The sequence below is a fragment of the Pezoporus occidentalis genome, unplaced genomic scaffold (genome assembly GCF_034315485.1).
Source record: "Pezoporus occidentalis ecotype Australia unplaced genomic scaffold, CSIRO_AGI_Poc_V1 ctg120, whole genome shotgun sequence".
Taxonomy (NCBI): Eukaryota; Metazoa; Chordata; class Aves; order Psittaciformes; family Psittacidae; genus Pezoporus; species Pezoporus occidentalis.
The window spans coordinates 1-18835 of record NW_026912995.1 but is presented as its reverse complement, the minus strand read 5'-3'; the positions used below and the strand labels follow the sequence as shown (position 1 = coordinate 18835).

The 18835-nt window shown below is 42.2% G+C and overlaps 1 protein-coding gene across 1 annotated transcript in view; it reads right to left on the bottom strand.

The window, feature by feature from the left end:
- Nucleotides 1-17537, bottom strand: part of KAT2B (lysine acetyltransferase 2B) — a 43747-nt gene extending 26210 nt beyond the window's left edge. Inside the window, exons 1-7 of the mRNA XM_062607163.1 lie at nt 17338-17537; nt 14808-14836; nt 10262-10266; nt 9001-9127; nt 4173-4318; nt 3564-3653; nt 1636-1817 (exon numbers count right to left, since the gene is read on the bottom strand). Of these exons, the coding sequence (XP_062463147.1) occupies nt 1636-1817; nt 3564-3653; nt 4173-4318; nt 9001-9127; nt 10262-10266; nt 14808-14836; nt 17338-17522 (764 nt within the window). The 5' untranslated portion in view covers nt 17523-17537. The remainder of the gene's footprint in view (nt 1-1635; nt 1818-3563; nt 3654-4172; nt 4319-9000; nt 9128-10261; nt 10267-14807; nt 14837-17337) is intronic.
- Between the last annotated feature and the right edge of the window lie 1298 nt (nt 17538-18835).

Here is an 18835-nt window from a genome sequence, read left to right as displayed (position 1 = left end):
TATGTGGGTCACGATATCTGTTAATTTTACACAGATTTTGATACCTGCATGTAAGCGAACAGTCAATGGTAGCAGAATCAGACCGCAACCGTTATGAAAGCTCCAACAATGAAAAGAAAATGCTATGAAATGGATGCAGACTGTGCTGGATTCTGCATGAGTTTTCTCATCTGGACCCAAAGTACAGCCTGTCTCAAAATGCTCTTCCAAACTCTTGCGTCTTAATCTTTAGAAACACAAAAGTTGCAAAAGAGTTGTGAGATACTGTTGTTTGCAGACCTTTACTCCCTGGTTTTGACTGATAAAAGCACACCTCTCAAAACACAAGGGTAAGTGTGAAACTGATACAGATTCATGCAAATCACTCGGTTTTCAGTCATTCAAATGAAACAAGTCACAAGGTGCACCCAGCACCCTGAGCAGTGTCCTGAACACTGCAGAGGCAAAAAGCTCACAATGACAGGTTAGATCAGCTGGAAAGAGGTGACACTTTGGGACGCGGGGAACCTTAGAGACTGCAGGGAGGAAGGTTTGAGAAACCACAGCTGACAAAATGATTAACAAAAGTCACCAGCCAGAGCCAATGCTAGCCATTGATTCCTGATAAAAGTTGACTCCAACCATAAACAAATGGAGGTCAAAGACCCACCAAAAATGGTCTTAGGAGACCCATGATTATCAGAAAACATTACTTTATACCAGATAGTTATTTGAGGTGACAGGTCATCTGAGAGCATTTCAGTTGGACACACAATGCAGTCTGCTGTACCACCAGCCACAGTCTCAACTCATAACAGGATCTGCAACTCTCCTTCAAGGAGCTGAGGTTTGTCAGAGGAATGGCCACCAGGGAAGCAAGCAGAGGGCAGTGCTCATCCTCAGCTAGGAAAGGTATCACTGGCCATTCCTGAGAACAGGCATTCTGATAGAGACCTTTGCTAACTGCTACCTGTGCTCACGGGCATCATGTTAACTGTTGCCTGTATTGGCAACCTTAACTTTATTGTTGCTGTGCTAACTAAAAAAGGCATTGTGCTATTGTTATGAGAAAAGCAAAACTGAGACCCAGCTTTTTATCCTAGCTCTTCTTCCTCCAGGGACTAAGTTATTCCCTTGAATTGGGACAACATATTAAAAGGTCATAACAAAACCTGTAGCTTTAAGGAACTTACTCCTCATTTAGTATTCAAGCACTTACAAAATCATTTTAATTTTTTAAATCTTCCATGATTTGGCTTCAAACTGTGATGCTTTACAATGCTTCATGTTACCTTTTTTTGTTTGTTTTTAATTAAGTTAAATAACAAATTGTCTGAATTTTATCTTACATGAGGCTCATATCTTAAGAAGTCTTGAGAGCAACTCTGCAAATGCAGGACATGCAAAAGTACTGCCAGATACAGATGTTTACGACCTCCACTCCCTGGTTTTGGCTGATGAAGCATACTTCTTGGAACACAATGATGCATGTGAAACTCTGATATATCTTCACTAAAATCCTTAGGTTTTCATACAAACTCCATAACTGCAAACATTCAGAAGGTGCACCTATGGCATACGGGTACTGGTGTATTCCTGAAATGTATATGTGACATATTTGTAAGCAAAACTTGTAACAAGCAAGAGCACCATTACCTGGTATAATTCACTTTATACCCTGCAATATCATCATTGGGTGATCTTAGTCTTCGCTGAGAAGGTGTCTCCAGATGCCAGTAGTTAATGCGGTTCAGAAACATTTTCGCCAGTTCCACTATTGTTTGCCTTTCCTTTGAGGGTAAGTGGCTAAATTTGTACTGCACAAAATTATTCACACCCTTAAAACAGAAGAAAATTATGTTTCATTACTTAGCCGTAATTTTCGCGGAAGTGTTCTCAAACATTCTTTACTTTCTCTTTATTAACCCTGAACTTGCATTACATGGGAAAGAAAACAAACACAAGAAAACATGAACCCCTTCTTCAGCTATTTTTGTAACCACCACAAGCAGGTTCCCCTGTAAAACAACAGAAGGTACATCCAGATGTTTTATTATATCCACTTCCAGCAGCTGACTTAAAGGGCGAGAAGAAAAATTCTTTATTCTTCCTTACTTCTCAAAGTAAAAAACTTCGTCAGTGAACAGAGAAAGATCTGGTAGGCTTTCTTCTACCTGCCATTTTTGCTGATAACCATGCTGCATGATTTATTTCCTCTGTAAATCAAGTATGAACTACTAACCTCTCCAGCTACTTTTCAATAGCCAACTAGGGCTTGTGGATTTCTAGTTAAAGTTGTGACTACCCATCATATTATTTCTTCAAAAGGTGCCAGTATTTCGCAAGTTTGTCCCCTCATTGCACTTTGTATGCTGTCTACTTTAAAAAGAAAACTACAGAAGATAGTAAAAATGTGTGAAGTGCCACAATATATATATACACACATTATAAATTTATTACAATACTACTGCTTATCAGAAGATTCTGTGTGACTGAGTTGCTGAACTGCTAGAAACAGAATTGAAAATATCAGTCTATTTCAAGGGAAAGTTATTGCAAAATACATGTAAAAAGAACTACTGTTTTATCGCTATGCTTTACTTTCTTATGCAAATTGAACTGTATGTAGAATATGATGAAAAATTATGTAGTACAACTGTTTAATAGTATATTTTAATTACTAGGAGTGTATGAAGATTACACAAATTTATTCTTTGTTCATACTCAAATGAAAGAAGAACTTAAGGTGAAGATTCCCCAGAAATTCAGCAATGAAGTGTTTTGATTTTCCCAAATTATAAGAAGTGAGAGTTGCAAAGAAATAATTATTGCACATAACAGACTTCACATTTAAAATACCCTGTTTAACAATAGAGCATCCATTCATCCACTTATGGGAAAATACTGAGCTCCTGTTTCAGTGAGGTATGTGAGCCTCTGCATAGTCTGTCTGGAACTAATGGCCCACTTCTGTGCTACAAGTGCATTCTCAGGAGCTTGTTTAACCAAACCTGAATTTGTCATATGTTGTTCATCCACTGAGAGTTACAAAGGCCTCAGTTATTCTTTGTTTGCTGTGTTTTTTATTGTCTAGTCTTTGAAAGAGAAGGCTATGATCTCACTGAATTGGATTGTAACATTTTCATTGATTTACAGAAAACAAGTGTCATTTTAATATTGGATTTCAAAAGTTCAACAGCATTTTTCATCGCTTGAAACAAACAAAGATTAGAACTAGCATGTATGAAAGCAGTATTTTAAATTTATTCTCTAAAACCACAAAAAATGTCAGTTTCATTAAAGTATAAGATGAATGAGAAAAGTCAAATAATGTAAATATTGTACCAACATTAAAGGAGAAGCAGCAGCAGCAGTCTCCTACAGTCCCCCTCTTTATCATCTACAAAGTAATATACAGAATCATGTGCACACTACCTACAATGCCATATTTTCAAAACCAGTGTCTATGTTTAAAAAAACAAAAAGAAAAAACAAAACTAAAACACCCCCCCCAAAAAAAAAACAACATTAAATAATAATAAAATAAAGCAACACACAACCAAACCCATGTTTTGACTGTTTACCTGTTCAATGCTGGGTTTCTCAAATGGGGGACTCTCCAAAGATCCTTCTACTACAGGTTTTCCCATCTGTAAAATGCACTTCCTCAGAAGCTGTTGAAAATAAACAAATTTTTAAACATTAGGATATTTGCATATATGGGAGTCAATGGAAGCCAGTGGTGCACAACACACTGCATGCAGTGCTGAAGACCTTCTGGCTACATATCAGCTTGTCTAGTCATCTAAATTTATAGCTAATAAACTTCATTGTGAATTCAGCTTCTTAGAAATGTGTGTAAGGGGCCTCTCTGAGTGAATGCAGGCAGCAAGGTTAGCATTTATGACAACTGATTTTTCCCAATGTGCAAGTGAAGAGGTGAAGAACACTTGCAGGTTGCGCAGTTTATAGATAGGACTCAGGGTCAGATCCTCAACCATATGGATGACTTTTGCAGCAGTACATGGTACACTGCAAGTACCAGAACGTCCCACCCACAGTTAGCCACTAGAGTATCACACTGGAGAGAAAGTCTCACCAGATAAAGTCAATGTACGCATGAGGGGCAGTGACATTGACTTATGTATGAGAGAGAGAAAAACCTGAGATCGTACTACACAAGTTCAGCTTACTTTGAACAGGTAGAAATAAACTTGCTTGGTGTCTGCATCTTCTTCTTTGTGGACACAGGTGAACAGATACTCTACATCCAATACAATCCCCAGGAGCCTATTCATTTCTTCTTCAGACACATTCTCCAGGTGTGAAACATGAGCAGCTAAACAAAATAGAAGTCCAAACCTGTAAAAAGCCTGCTGACAGAACCAATAGCACAAGTATTCCCTAGGATATCTCAAACTAAGCTATAATAGCAAAGGCACTGATCCTGTAATAACCTACTTAGCTGAACATCTTCAAAGAGGTAACTGAAATATGTATCACATCGGAGCAATTTGTAAAGGTAGTCCAGTGGTGGCAATTCCCACAGCAGAAGGACAGCTGGTAGGAATCACAGTGTCTGTTAACACTTAAAACTGACCACAAAAACCTGGCTGATGTAACTACGTTGCAATACATAAATAACCACACACATTTTTGTCCAGGTACTACGCTTTTGAGACAAGGTTTCTTGACTAAATATAATAAATCCATAATTCCCATAAACTACATAATCTAGGTGTTGAGCAGCACCTGTGAAGATTAAAAAACCAAACCAAACAAAAATCAGCTCCATAAATACAGTTTTGTTTTAAAGTGGACATTATTGGCTAAGTCTCTTACTTTCATATCATGTAAAGTCAAACTACACTTTGTGCACACTATACTAACAAGCTTTTGCAGACTGCCTGTGCTCATTTATTCAGAAGCTTTTTTTAAAAAAAAAAGCATTTTTTAATGTATCATCATTTCCAATTGACTAACTCCCTTTTATCATCTCCAAAGGTAAATACAGATCCACATCTGTTATTTTCAAAATCTTGAGGTTTCTACAAGTGAAGCAGGACAATCATTTCAAGCTGGTTTGAACAACTGGCTCCAGGAAAAGAGAAGGCAAAAAGCCCAAAGAAGTCAATTCCCAGAAAGAGGATATTTGCATTACAAAAAGCAATGACCTTCTCTGACTCCAGGCCACTGTACGTGGTTATGCACATCATTTCATCTGAAAGGACAAGAAAATATCCTTTAAAAGAAAAGGAAAATTACTTAAAAGGTTGGCCATGTAAGTTTTTCTATAAATTTAACCAACATTTACTTCTTAGATAATTATTATATAAACATAGATATGCCAGTGTGATTAGGACTGGTAAGCAATTTTCAAAGCAAATCTGACTCCTTAGTGAGGGAGGAAGCAGGGAGTAATAGCATGACTTGAAAACAATCCTATTTATTGGCCACCTGACAAATACGGTTTGGGGAAGGTTGGTATGACACCTGCCAAAACATTTAAAATTTAATAAATTTGTTCAGCTTCAAGTAAAAACGACATCGTAGCTCAGAACATTAAAAAGATGACAGCAACTGTTTCCACTTAAATGAACATTTATAGTGTCTTAAGTTCTGAGCATATGCTGAAAGGGGGCCAGGAGGAGGCATCATGATCTTTCTTTAAGGACAAATATTCAGCATCCTGGGCAGAATAAAACCATTTTGTTTCTGTCCTTGAGCCAGATATGAAGGTTTAATATCCCCAGCTGTCTGTTCTGATCTTCCAAAAGTAATAAATTCCCTTCTAGATGAGCACTGCATTAGAAATTGATAACATACCAAAGAAACCTTGCACTCGACTAACAAATGAATAAAACATCAGCATAAGAAGCCATTTCCACACAGTTTCCATAACAATACTGAAAGTTACCTTGACTACTTACTGGCTGTATTTAAACATTTTATTACAGACTTATTACCCACAAGGTGAATCTAAAAGCAACGTAATGTATTACCAGCATGCATTTACTACCTGTTACCATTTACTGTAGAGTCACCAATGTTGCTACATCAGCCCAACAAACTATCTTTCTTCATATGCTCACAGCCCTTTCCCAAATTCTTGTGGCCATTAGCAAACCTTTTACTAAATCAAAGCTTTTGTACACTAACATTAAACACTGCATTACTTTTGACTAGCATTACACAGTCCCATCCATCTGCATTGCCCAACCAGTACAACCTTCTTCAGCTGCTGTTGTGCTTGCAAAAAAAAAAAACAAACAAAAAAAATAACAAAAACAACAACAACAAAAAAAAATCACAAGTATAGGTTGCTACAGTATGCAGAAGAAGAAAGCAAGCAGAAAGAGTAAGGCCAATGCAATGATAAGACCTGTTAATTATTTTAGTTGTGCAACTTCAATAAGCAAGTACTTTAGTGTACGACTGAGGAGCAGTGAGAAAATGAATTAATGAGAAAAGTGTCCGCAGTCTACCCCAAAAATCAGTGTGTACATAAAACCACTAGTGATTTATATAGGACAGGCAAACCAAGAAATACTCAAATACGCTACATAAAAGTGCATAGCAAGAACAGAAGACAGTGCTGGGGAAAAAAAAAAGGAAGACTGTGTATATAATGTACTAACACATTAATTAACTAGTTTTAAAAGTGAATCAAGACTGAAAATGTTTACCAGCAGGCAACTGCACCAAACCAATCAAATATGAAAGAGAAAAGAGCCTCTGACTACATAACGTGTTCTTGACGTGGTGTATACCGAATTCTCCTGAAACCCAAGTCAGTCACCACTTTATGATGCAATACACTGCCCAAATAAAAGAAATATTCATTAAAAACTCAGTACTGAGCCAAGCCATGGGGCTGAACCACAAATAGCAGAATATAAGTCATATGTAAGTAGGCAAAATACAAGAAAAGAATACAAAATGAATACAAATCATAGGCATGTAGACAGAAATAAGCTCTATAAGCTAATAATGCACCACCAAACAACTTTACGCACCAAAAACTGCACTGCTTGAAGATTGAACCATACACCCAAAAAGGGATGTCTTAAACAAGACTGATGCCTAGGATTGCCTTCAGAAGAAAATACTAAATTAAAAAAAAACAAACAAACAAACAAAAAAAAAAAAACAAACCAGGAAAAATTCCCAAACATCCTATATTTTACATCAAGTATGGCTTTAACCAGACAGGAATTTCTACATCACCATTTCAATGGCTCTCCGAGGAAGAGAAAATGCAGTGCAGATGATAATCTGAAGCCTACACACCTTGTGGTCACTCTGGTTTTAAAGGCACTCAGCAGGAACACGCTAATTTAGAGGAGACGAATAGGAAAATTATCATGGAAAACACTGCTGAAAGACATATTTCTGCCAGTAAAGTGAAGAAGTACACAGCAATTCGTTTCAGTTATTTCAAAGGAAACATCATCTTTATTAGCTGAAGTCAAAAGAATAAGAAATATTACCTTTTCTAAAACCAGCAATAAAAAATAAATACAGTTTGTTCCATAAGGTACATTTGATGGTGCTGGTTTTATAGCACTGATTTTCCCTGGTTCCCTAGCTAAAGATTTAAGATTTCTTAATAGACCAAAACCAGCCTCAGACTTTGGAAGCACTGAGTTTTTCTACAACATACACAGCATCCACAAATTCTGCTGAAGAACTGGGAACTGACAGACACAACATCTCATAAAATTTGGGTGAAAAAACAAAGACCCCTTTCTTCAAAGGCCACAAATGAAAGGTAACACAAGCTACCCTAACTGCATAACCAATGCAGCACAGAGAAGCTCTATGATGAAAGCTTAAAACTAACTCGGCTAAAGGCACCAAACTTTCTGTCACACTATGCGTTTGTTGATTTCCTGCAAGTACACTCAGAGGATGGGGATACCAAGAAAGGAAAGGGATCTGCTGAAAAGCCCAGAAATAGATCAGATGTAGTTAGAGCATAAAATGAAAAGAGGGGGGAAAATAGAAATAAATCCCAATTTAAAAAATCCTACACAAAATGGAATCATCGAACAGTTAGGGTTGGAAAGGACCTTAAGATCATCTAGTTCCAACCCCCCTGCCAAGGCAGGGACACCTTGCTCTAAACCATGCATTTTCAAAGACAGACAAATAAATGATCCATTGTGAAGGTTTTAGATTTCCTTTTTCGTATTTCACTGTCCTAAGTTTTGGACGTCAACAAAAATTAAACAGCAACCACTGCTTTTCAATTAATTCTGAATACTATTTTAGCTGAGATTTTATTCAGTATTTGCTAATATATACAGAAAAGGTGATCATTTTTTATTTTGGATGCACAAATTCTTAAAAAAAACAACACAATGATTCACCAGTCTTTTTCAGGCTTTGTGGGTAAATCATTATTTATTATTATTCTGAAAAGAACTAAACAAACCCACAACAGTATTTGACAGTGGATTTTGCGCAGTTGCTTCCAAGATATGCAACCTGTCTGCACAGCCACTTAGAAAATGCTAAGATGTACAACCCCAGTATTCTTTTCCGTGAATAGGCACAGTTCGTTCTGTAGGTGAGAGTACCTGCTTTAGCAATGTTCAAGAGTATTTTACATTTTATTCTGTACTAAGAAAACATAATACAGCCTACAGGAGAGAGTCATTCATGTTGTGACTAAGGCTGCTGACAGATAAAACCATGTGGTCCTTTCCAACCCTAACTATTCTATGATTCTATGTGAGGTTAATGTGTATGTTACAAGAAGTATTAGAACTGTTATGGGTAGCTTAACAGTGCTTTTGCATTTCAGAATGTATGCATTGTTAGAAGTTGTACCTTAGTTCACTTTCTTCAAAACTCATTTTAGGGTATTTTAATCTATGTTATGGACATTTACACCCAACCATGACCCCCATCTCTAGGTGTTGCCATGACATCTTGACTTTTATCTCACAAGAGCAGAGCAGAGCAGAGATTCCTGGGTACAGGCACATGGACTGCAGGAGCAAGGCCAAAGCTTACCAAGCGCATGGCTGCAGCTGCGGCAGGGCTCTGCGAGGCTCACCACCGCCTGCTGCAGCTCTGCCCGGGGCGGTGTGGGAGGTGGGTTGGGGTTCTTCCACCCATTGCATTTACAGGATTCCTCAGCCTGAAATCAAAGCAAAGGGGTATCGATCAACACTGCAAAACACAGACACTTCCTGAAATTGCATTTCAAGGGCAATAAAAACTAACAAGTTGGGGGGGTTGGTTTTGTTTTGGTAGGGGGGTTGGGGTGTTTTATTATAGTCGTGGGTTTGTTCTTCCTTTTTTACCTACCACACAGCTAGGATTTATCTTCTAGAAATAATTAGAAATAGTACTCCAAACAGAGAGATTAACATTGTTCTAGTAAGCTCAGAAAAATACATACACAAATTCTGGCTAATTCCTTTACAGAAGCCCTCACTAGTGAAAGAAGTATCCAAACATTTACTGATATACCAACATGTACAGCTCCTGCCACCAGGACAGTTCTAATGATTTAAACACAAACAGGTTATCAAACAGGCAACAACACATTTATCACTACCTCAACTATACCAGCAACAAGGAATCACACAACTGAAACCAAGCCTATGACAAGCCAAGCAGGGCTAACTAAATACTGAAATAAGTAAATAATAACTGCACTGTCGGAGGATGCTCTCTGAGGCAAGGCTTGGATACAAAAGCAACAGATGCCCAAGAGAGTGGCACTACCAATGCAACTTGATGCTTACTCTGAGAAGTTTTATTTACACTCACTAAGTATGAAACACCACAAAAAGACTGCAGGTAAAAGGGGTGGTCATGAAGGGAGAGGTTGTGACTTTGGTAATCGTGTTTCAAATTATTCAGAAGTTGGAAGTACCAATTCTAGTTACCCAAAGAGGAGCTTTATAGGAGGGGATTTTCTGCATATGCAAAAAACCTTAGTTGTTTTGTTGGTAAAGTACTTCTAACATCATTCATGCTCCTATTTGAACATCTAACTAGAAGAAAAGCATGCTTTTCTACTGTTCAGGTATCTGTGCACTGGGCTGTCACAAGATACTCATGAATTTGCACTGCCAAGACCTCAGTGAGGAAAGTATGCCAATGGCTGCATAATATTTATGACCGAAACAACCTTAGCAGGAAAAAATATGATGCTAATATATCCAGCACTAATGTGTAATTTTTCAAAACCGATTTTGAATATACTTAACGCAATATATTTCAGGAACCTATCTCATTTTCCTTTTATGTTTCCAAATCCCACCTTACCTAAGGAAGAAGCACCCAGAAGAAACAGAAAGGATCACAGCCTGACAGCTACTAAGACTGACAGCTTTGTTGATTGATGGCAAATTGTTCTTCCAAACTAATTTTAATATTCAGCAACCTGAGCACCAAGAAAACTGCTGCCTGCACTTTGCTGAGCACCGCATGAGGTTTTTGCCATCTCTAACGTTTAAGTATTTATCCAGCTGGGCTCCTGGCCCCTGGTGTCATAGCTTCTGCCCACATCCAGGGAGGTCTAACAGGTACTAAGGGATGCAACTGGCATTTTCAGCAGCCAGAGATGACTCAGAAATCCACCTCCAAGTGCCCAGCAAAAGCAGTTCCACATACTTGAGTTGGAAATGGGACAACCTACATTGCCTGAACCCCCTGGCTCTCCAAACTCACTGTGTGGGTGCAGACTGTCTGCCACCACATGTATTTATAATGTGGCATCAGGGAGGCTTCAGTGTGAAATGGGGCAAGATTAAAACAGGCTTGGGATTTTTTTTTAAGTCTCATAAAATGTAATAACGTTTTCTATGAGTAAAATGATTGGCAGGGAAGAGAAAAAGGCCCAATGTTATTTTACAGCAGAAACCACCTCTTACAATTCTACAGGCATGGAGTGTCAGTTTTACTTTTGTTTGTTACCCAGACCTACATCATCTTTTAAAGTTTAATGACTAGAAAGGGAGACCAGTGATTGAGTGATACCTGTGAACCAAGGACTGCCCTGATACAGGAACTTTGGACATCTGTGAGATGATGCGAAACCTCATTTTCAATGAGCAACTTGAATAAAACAAAACCTATGCCAAACAAGCTATCCACATCTGCTTTGTGGGACAGGCAACTGTTTCTTTGCCATGAAAGTTTCTGCAGTTAAAACAAGGATAAAGTAACTGCCACACTAAAAGAATGTCAGAAAATGAGATTATTACCAAATAAAATTCCAAAGACAATTGTAAAGAAGTTCTCAAATAAAAACTGATTGAATATTATGTTAGGGAAGCAAGATTTGATCCGTCCCACGCAACTGTTCAGACAAACATTCAACGCTGTAAGTTACTGACAAATACCATGCTTTTTATTAATTGCCTTAAATCATACCAAATGAAACACATCCAAAAACATCCAAACCCCTCAAACTAGGCTTATGCTTTTTGAGAAGTATTTCTCCAAGTGGAAGCAGGATTTCACAGAAGCTCACCACACGGTATTTACTATCAAGCCTAAAAGCCATAAACAGTGAGTAAGTACACAAACTTTAGTGTCACACAATAATTAACAGCAAAGATGCAAACAAACAGATGTATGAATCATGATAGCGGCTCAGTAAAACTGCCAAAAATAAATATCAACCCACCCACAGAAGAATAAAAACAGCGTGCTCAACAGCAGATTTTTTCTGCCATCAGTAGTATTTCCTCACCAGATCTTTTTGAAGCAGCTGTTAATTTGTATTGTTCAAATTATTCCAGAGACCTTTCTCAAACAGCTACTAGGGTGGCTTTTTTTTGTTAATCTCTCCATAAAACACCAGAAGCAGCATAAATGTTAACCAAGGGGAAACACAACCCGAAAAGGTCCTCTTTAGAACTGAGCTTTCATTGTAGATGTTGACAGTGCAAGTATTTTGCAGTGAATACGCAATGTGCATTCCTCAGTGGCTTAAATTGCTGAGTTGTTTTAAGGCTTCCATGGCGTTTTGTTCATTCAACCCTTTCGTTGACTATCTTCAGCTTTTCCCTTTCTTTCTTCCTTTTTTTAAGTGCCACTCACCTGCTTTTCATTACAAAATAAAGTATGACTTCACCTCCTCAAAAACTTAAGATCAAAACAGTTTTGAGGGGAGGAAGGAAAAGAAGCATTTGAACTATCACATCCAGTCCTTGGAGCCTTGTTTTCTGGGACATCTGCATAGTTTTGATAAAGCTGCTGGAGAAAGCTGGGGACTTCTGCCTTATTGAAGCCTGCAAAGTAATGACTGTCATCTTTGCAGGTCCAGGGATCACCAACACTGCACCTTCACCGGCAGTTTTTAATAAAATTGGATGAGCGCAGCGTTATAAAACACAATTAAACATTGTTGCCCCCCCCAGTGTGCCAAAATTATGCACATTTTGCATTGTACAATAAAGTTTCAATCATTTTTTTTTACCCCTTCCATGTTAGGTTACAATGTGGGAAATCATACTATCCAATATCTCTGGGCAGTGAAAACCGAAACTCTGGACAAACTAAAGTTACCGTTTCCTTTCAAATACTGAATATACTGATAGCAGGTCAAAAATGAACAGTGGAAAAAAACCCAAACCAGCACATTTTAACATATATTGTTAGCATTTTAATTTAAAAAGGATGCACCTTAAAGTGACAACATTGCACCGGTTTTAAGTGGGTTTCAGGTATCTCAATAAATAAATGAGGAATGTTACAGTAACTTATGGACTAAAACATTCCTCCCTTTTCAGGTAGTATATATGCAAACTTCAAGCTAACTTAATTACAAAGTAGAAGACACCAGCAGTTTTAAAACTGAATTTCAAAATGACTGTTATGCTGGGCTCTCTTTCCAACTCAAAATCATACAGGTTGCCCTGTTTCATAACCGGGATGAGATGCAAAGCAGACCAAACAGATTATACATACACAACATTAGAAACCTTTCTATTTCCAGCAAGCATAATTATTCTAGAAAAAATATTTTTCTTCCCAACACAAGAGCCATGTGATTTTTTTCCTGAAAGCAAGAATCTCAAAGCACGTCACACAAACTATAACAAATAACATGGATGAATTTAAAAGGCATATTTTTTTCTTATTCATATGTCCAGTACCCAGCAACCAGACAGTTAGACACTGCTTGGCGAGCCACTCATATGTATCAAGTGGCCCATAATCAGTTCAATGTTCAGCTTTAAGGACATGCTCTTTATTGATCAATCCAAGTATCTTATTCCCTGTATTTTCCAGTTTCACTTAGGATACCATATAAAGCTTTTATTAATAATAGCAGCCCAATTCCCACCTTGTAAAGGTAATGGAAGATTTCCTATTTAATTTAAAGGAAGATGCTTTAATTGGGCCTGTGACATTATAAAACAGATTCACCCCAATATGATGATGCTTTAGATGTCGTGTATGGCTTCTTCTGCACTTCTGCAGAAAACAACTTTAATACATTTCAAGTTTAGATTCAAGGATCTGTACTCGCACTATACAGAGCCCAGCAGTAACAGCCAAGTCTGCCTCCTCTTAATCTGTCTTACGAAAGTCAGGGTAAATACAAATATTTAATTATTTACCCTGTGAACTCCTATTTGTGTAGAATCAGGAAAACTCCACAGAGGTCACTCTAGGATGAGAAGTGGGGAGAAGTGCTTCTAGAGTTTACTGCAGCCTCTGCCACTCACTAATCTGCCATAGGGCCTTGGCCAAGTCATCTCACCACAACCCTTCCCACTCTGTCCATTTTGTTTATCTAAAGCACAGTCTTTCTTCAAGGAGGTATTATTCCCAAATGCCTTAGCCTACAGGACTCTAACTGTACTTATAAGCATCTAGACATTACTGTAAGATATATACTGAGAAATAACCAATTTTACAGAAAACTTAGTATACTAATAGTACATATATCAATTTGTTCATAAGAAAAACTCCCAGTGAGACTGGAGGGAGTTGTATTTGCACATACTGTAAACCAATAGGGGAAAGAAAAAGCTGAGACTTCCTCCTACATCTTCATTAAAAATATTTATGTGTGCAAGTCACATAGTGTTGCTTTTATATAAAAAAGTGCTGCAAGCTTGCATGCCTAATGCTCTATTTCACACTGGATGAAACCAAAATGATGTATATAGCCATTCATACATGCACAGATACAGCAAATGCCAAATACAAAACCTACACAACATACAGCATTACTGTGATGTTGTGAGAACTGTGCCAACTCCTAATATATATCTTATTCTCCCCAAATTTGGATGCTTAGGAAGATTTGTCTTACACAGAAGAGCCTGTTACCTTCTTTCCACCCCAACCTTTTCTTACACAAGTGGAGCAGCTCAACAGCTACAAGCCTCCAATTCTTTACCAGGAAAAAGAAACAAACCCCACATTTCTCTAGGCTGGAGAGCAGCTTCCTTAACTTCATTTTTGTTCTGTTCAGAATACACACACACTGAATACGTCTTTGCCAGCAGTCTTCGACTGCATTTCCCATGAAGAAAAGGGATCACTGAGGAAGGTCCAGGAGGTCCCTCCTGGGGACTGAGCACCCTACCTACCCCAGAGCAGTGTCTTCCACCCTCTTCTGCTCAGCATTTCTGCTGTCACCTGTGACACTCACTTCTACAACACCAGCAGCCTCTCCATCTTCTAGTGTTGCTGCTCTTCATCCCCAGCAAACACAGGCTCCCTGCCTCTGCTACTGCCAGCATCTCTGAGGTTAAGTTCCTAGTAGACTCTGTGTGCTGAATTCTGCGACAAATTCATGTGGGAGAAGATGATCAACACTGCGGGATGCTTTGTGCCATTACATATTTTGTACACTCCAACTCGTACAGCTCTGTGTATATTTATACAAGATTCACATACAGCCACTACACGAATGGACACGGACATCCCCTTCGGAGATGGCGTTTGCCTTTTCGCATTCTTTTGCACTCATACACAGAAACCCAAAACAAATGGGAGAGAAGTTGCAACCCGTAGCAACGAAAAGTCTGAAGTTACACTCTGTGCTGCTACAGTTTCTTGCAAATCTCTGATGTTACCAGCCAAGCAGTGTCTCTTTGGAGCACCTGCCAGGTGTTCAGGAATAAAAATAACACATTCTCCCATCCCGCGCCATCCTTCCTCCTTTATCCCACAGGAGCAGCCACTTGATTAGTTTACAAGGAGCTTCCCCTCTGTCTACTTGCTTCTGTTTTGAGATCTGAACGCAAGCCGTGTGCCAGATAATTACTGAAGAGAAGTGAAATAGCAAAGGTTGGTTTTCCACTTTAATCTGCACACAGAGCAGTGTTCAGAGCTGTGGCTGGGCCTAGATCCCGGCTGGAGGAAAAGGCTCTGGGATATCCCCAGCCACAGGTTCTGCTCCATTTGTCACTAGAGCGTCAATGTGGCATGCACCCTGGACTTCCTACAGAAGAGGGCCAGCAAGGATACCCCAGCAGAGCACCAGCAGTACAAGCTATCACCTTGCGGACAACAATACCCTTTGGGGCAACACTCCTCAGGAGAAGGCTTTTGCCCTCACAAAGATCATCTGGAGGTACACCAGGAAGGGAACTGACCAGGGAAGAAAAAAAGCAATTCACACAAACATACTCCTGACAGACAGCTTCATTTAACAGCAAGCCTTGGCAACAATAAAAAATGGGGGTGCAAAGGGGACTAGGCACTGGGAAAGCTTCCACCTACGCCACACAGCCACCAGTTTCAAGTACACCAGCTGCTCTTTTAACTTGCTGACACCAGTGTAATATTTCAACGTCCATGTATGCACCAAAGCTGAAGCAGAGTTGCCTCCACATTTGGCAACAGCCAAAAAATTGACATGTATGTGGCTTCCTCAATTTGCCCTCACATGACAGCATTGCACCATGCCTTCAGCACAGTTAAAGCTCCTTGCACCACCAGGCAGGACTATAGAGCTGTACTGTGATGCTTCCTCATGTACATTAGCATTTAGTTTTGCCTTTCACTTAACATTTGTTGCTTAACAACAAATTTGTTATTCACCCTGGAGAACAGAAGGCTCCAGGGAGACCTTACAGCAGTCTTCTAGTACCTAAAGGGGGCCTACAAGGAATCTGGAGAGGGGCTTTTTACGAGGGCATGTAGTGGTAAGACAAAGGGGAATGGATTTAAACTGCAAGAGGGTAGATCTATATTAGATATTAGGAAGAAGTTATTTATTGTGAAGGTACTCAGACACTGGTGCAGGTTGCCCAGAGAATCTGTGACTGCCCCATCCATGGAAATGTTCAAGGCCAAGCTGGACGGAGCTTGGAGCAACCTGGTCTAGTGCAAGGTGTCCCTGCCCATGACAGTGGACTGGAAATAAATGATCTTTAAGGTTCCTTCCAACCCGAACCGTCCTGTGATTCTATGGTTTGCTATCAGTAACAGAACAGAGAAAATGAAATGCACATTTCTCACAATCAGCTATTTTCAATGCTGCAAGTATTAGTAAGGGATCTGACATCAGCACTGCCAACTTGAACACGTCAGGCCCACTGTGCATCCAGGAATTGCCCGAACAGCAGCAGCGCGGCCAAAGCTGAGAGAGAGCACATTGGGCCTGCTCTGCACGCCGCATGTGCACGCACAGCCGTGCTGTCACAGACCTCCGAGGCCAGCAGCTCTGACCAAGCCCCCCCTTACCTCCAACAAACAGGCGAGTCCCACTTCTCCCACCGAGAACAGAACCGCGGGGAAAGCGCTCGGGGAGGGAAGCCCAGGGCAGCTCTCCCGAGTACGAGGGCAGGCGCTGGTGGAGCGATCCCGCCGGGGCAGGGCGCAGGTGGACGGTGATGCCCGCGGGCCGCCCGGTCACCGGGACAGCGCTACGTGACCGGCGGGGACACAACTTTCCCAAAGCCGGAGGCCGCGCCCCTTCGCTCCTCTGCCAAAGCAGCTGGCGACGGTGCCAGCCCGGAGCAAAGGCTCTGGCGGTGTCAACAGCGAGGCCGCCGCTGCTCCCCCGACCAACCGGCGGCTCCTTCCTCTTCCGAGGCCGGGACAGACCCCAACGGCTGACCCCGCTCCCCGCCGGGATGTTTACGCGGCGGGCAGCTGCTAACGCAGCGCTCACCGCCGGCACCGGGAGCCGCCCCGCTCGCCGCTGCCTCCGCGGAAGGACGGGCGGACAGACGGACGCCGGGGACGGGCACCTCCGCTCCGCCCGACTCGGGCAGGGGGAGGGCGGCGCTGCCTGCGGACCCGCGTTCCCTGCGCTCGGGGTTTATTTTTGCTGCCGTCGGCCGGCGGATCCACCGGCACCGCCACTTCCGCGGGGAGCGCAGGGCTGCAGCCGGGCCACCTCCCCCGCCCGGCACAGGCTTCTTAGCCCGCGGCGCGGCGCGCAGCTGCGCCTTCTTCCCGGCGGTGCGCGCAGAGCCAGGTCCCCCGGGGCTCTCTGCTGCGCTGCGGGCCGGCCCCCCGGCGGCCACCCCTCCGGCGGCCGGGGAGCCCTGCTGCTGCCCGGCGCCCGCCGCTCCGGCCCCGGCGCCGCCAGGCTCCGCCATGCCCGCGGCGCGCCGGCAGCCGCCGGTCCGGCCGGCCGGCGCGGTGCGGAGCGCCCGGCCCTAGACCCTCCCCTCCGCCGCGCCGCCGCCGGCTGCTCCCCGCGGGGGGGAGGGAGAGGGGCGGGAGGAGGGGCACGCCGCTCCGCAGGCGGCTCCTGCCCCGCCGGGAAGGAGGGGGGGGGCGGCACCCGGTGCTGCGCGCGTCCCTCCGCGGGAGCTGCGCGGTGGCGGGCGGTGCCCTGCGCCCCGCGGAGGAGCGGATGTCGGTGGCACTCGTAAGCGGCGGCCGGTACAGAGCAGCCCCAGGGGGCTGCGGGCAAAGTCGCCCTGGAAAGAGGCGGCACAGGCGGCGCTCCTGAGGCCCGGTGAGCCCGCGGGGCTGCCCAACCTCGGTCCCCCCCTTGTAGTGACATTACTTTGTTTGAATTAACCATTGCACCTCCGCACTGCGTGCTTTGCAGCCGCCTTTAAATGATGTGTTTTTCGAGCAGCTGGCTTCTAATCCAATATATAAACATCAGTCAGTTTCAAATGCTCTCGCTCAGCTCCTCTCATCATGGTTTTGGGGCTTGTTTCTTGTTTGTTTGTTTTGCTTTGGGGGTTTTATTTGTTCACGGACAGGTGTTAACAGCAGGTCAACTTAAGTTGTCGCAAAGGGATTACCTTTTAATTGAAAGACAAAATTAAGTGATCCCGCCACAGAAACTGCACGCTACGCGCAGTGCTTTGGTTTTGAGGCAGTTACGCTCCGTTGCACGTATGTAAAACCCGTGGTCGAGCTGCGAGAAACCGCAAATGACAATTGTGTACTGCGGCATCACGGTTTAGGAGGTCACGATTGAGGCTGGGCGTTTGCCTGGGATCTGCGGCTCTTTGATGTGTAAACCTGGAGTAGCAATATTATTCCTTAAGGAATCACAGCGTGTGAACACCCAGGGCCTTGCCACCTTGCATGGGAAACGAAACGAAGACTCCAGACTTGTGTGAAGTTAGGAGTAGTATTTGGAGTGGAGGAGAGAGGGAGAAAACATTTTCCTTGTGGTCTCCCTCTTCCATCACCTTTCTCAGCTCCTAGGGATGTTTTCAAGCATCAGATTATTCATTGAGCTGGCATAGATGGGGGGGGTGGTGGTGGAATAAACGCTGTAGTATTTTAATGAAAAGGGGATCTGGGCTTGGTAGTTTGGTGTTTTTTGGCTGAGGTTTTAAAACCAACAGGGGGTTGACGGGGGGGGGGGGAAATGGGGGAGGTTGGGACCTGCCCCTCGGGGGAGGCCGGGGCTGGCTTCGGGCTTCGCAGCAGCCGTGACAGC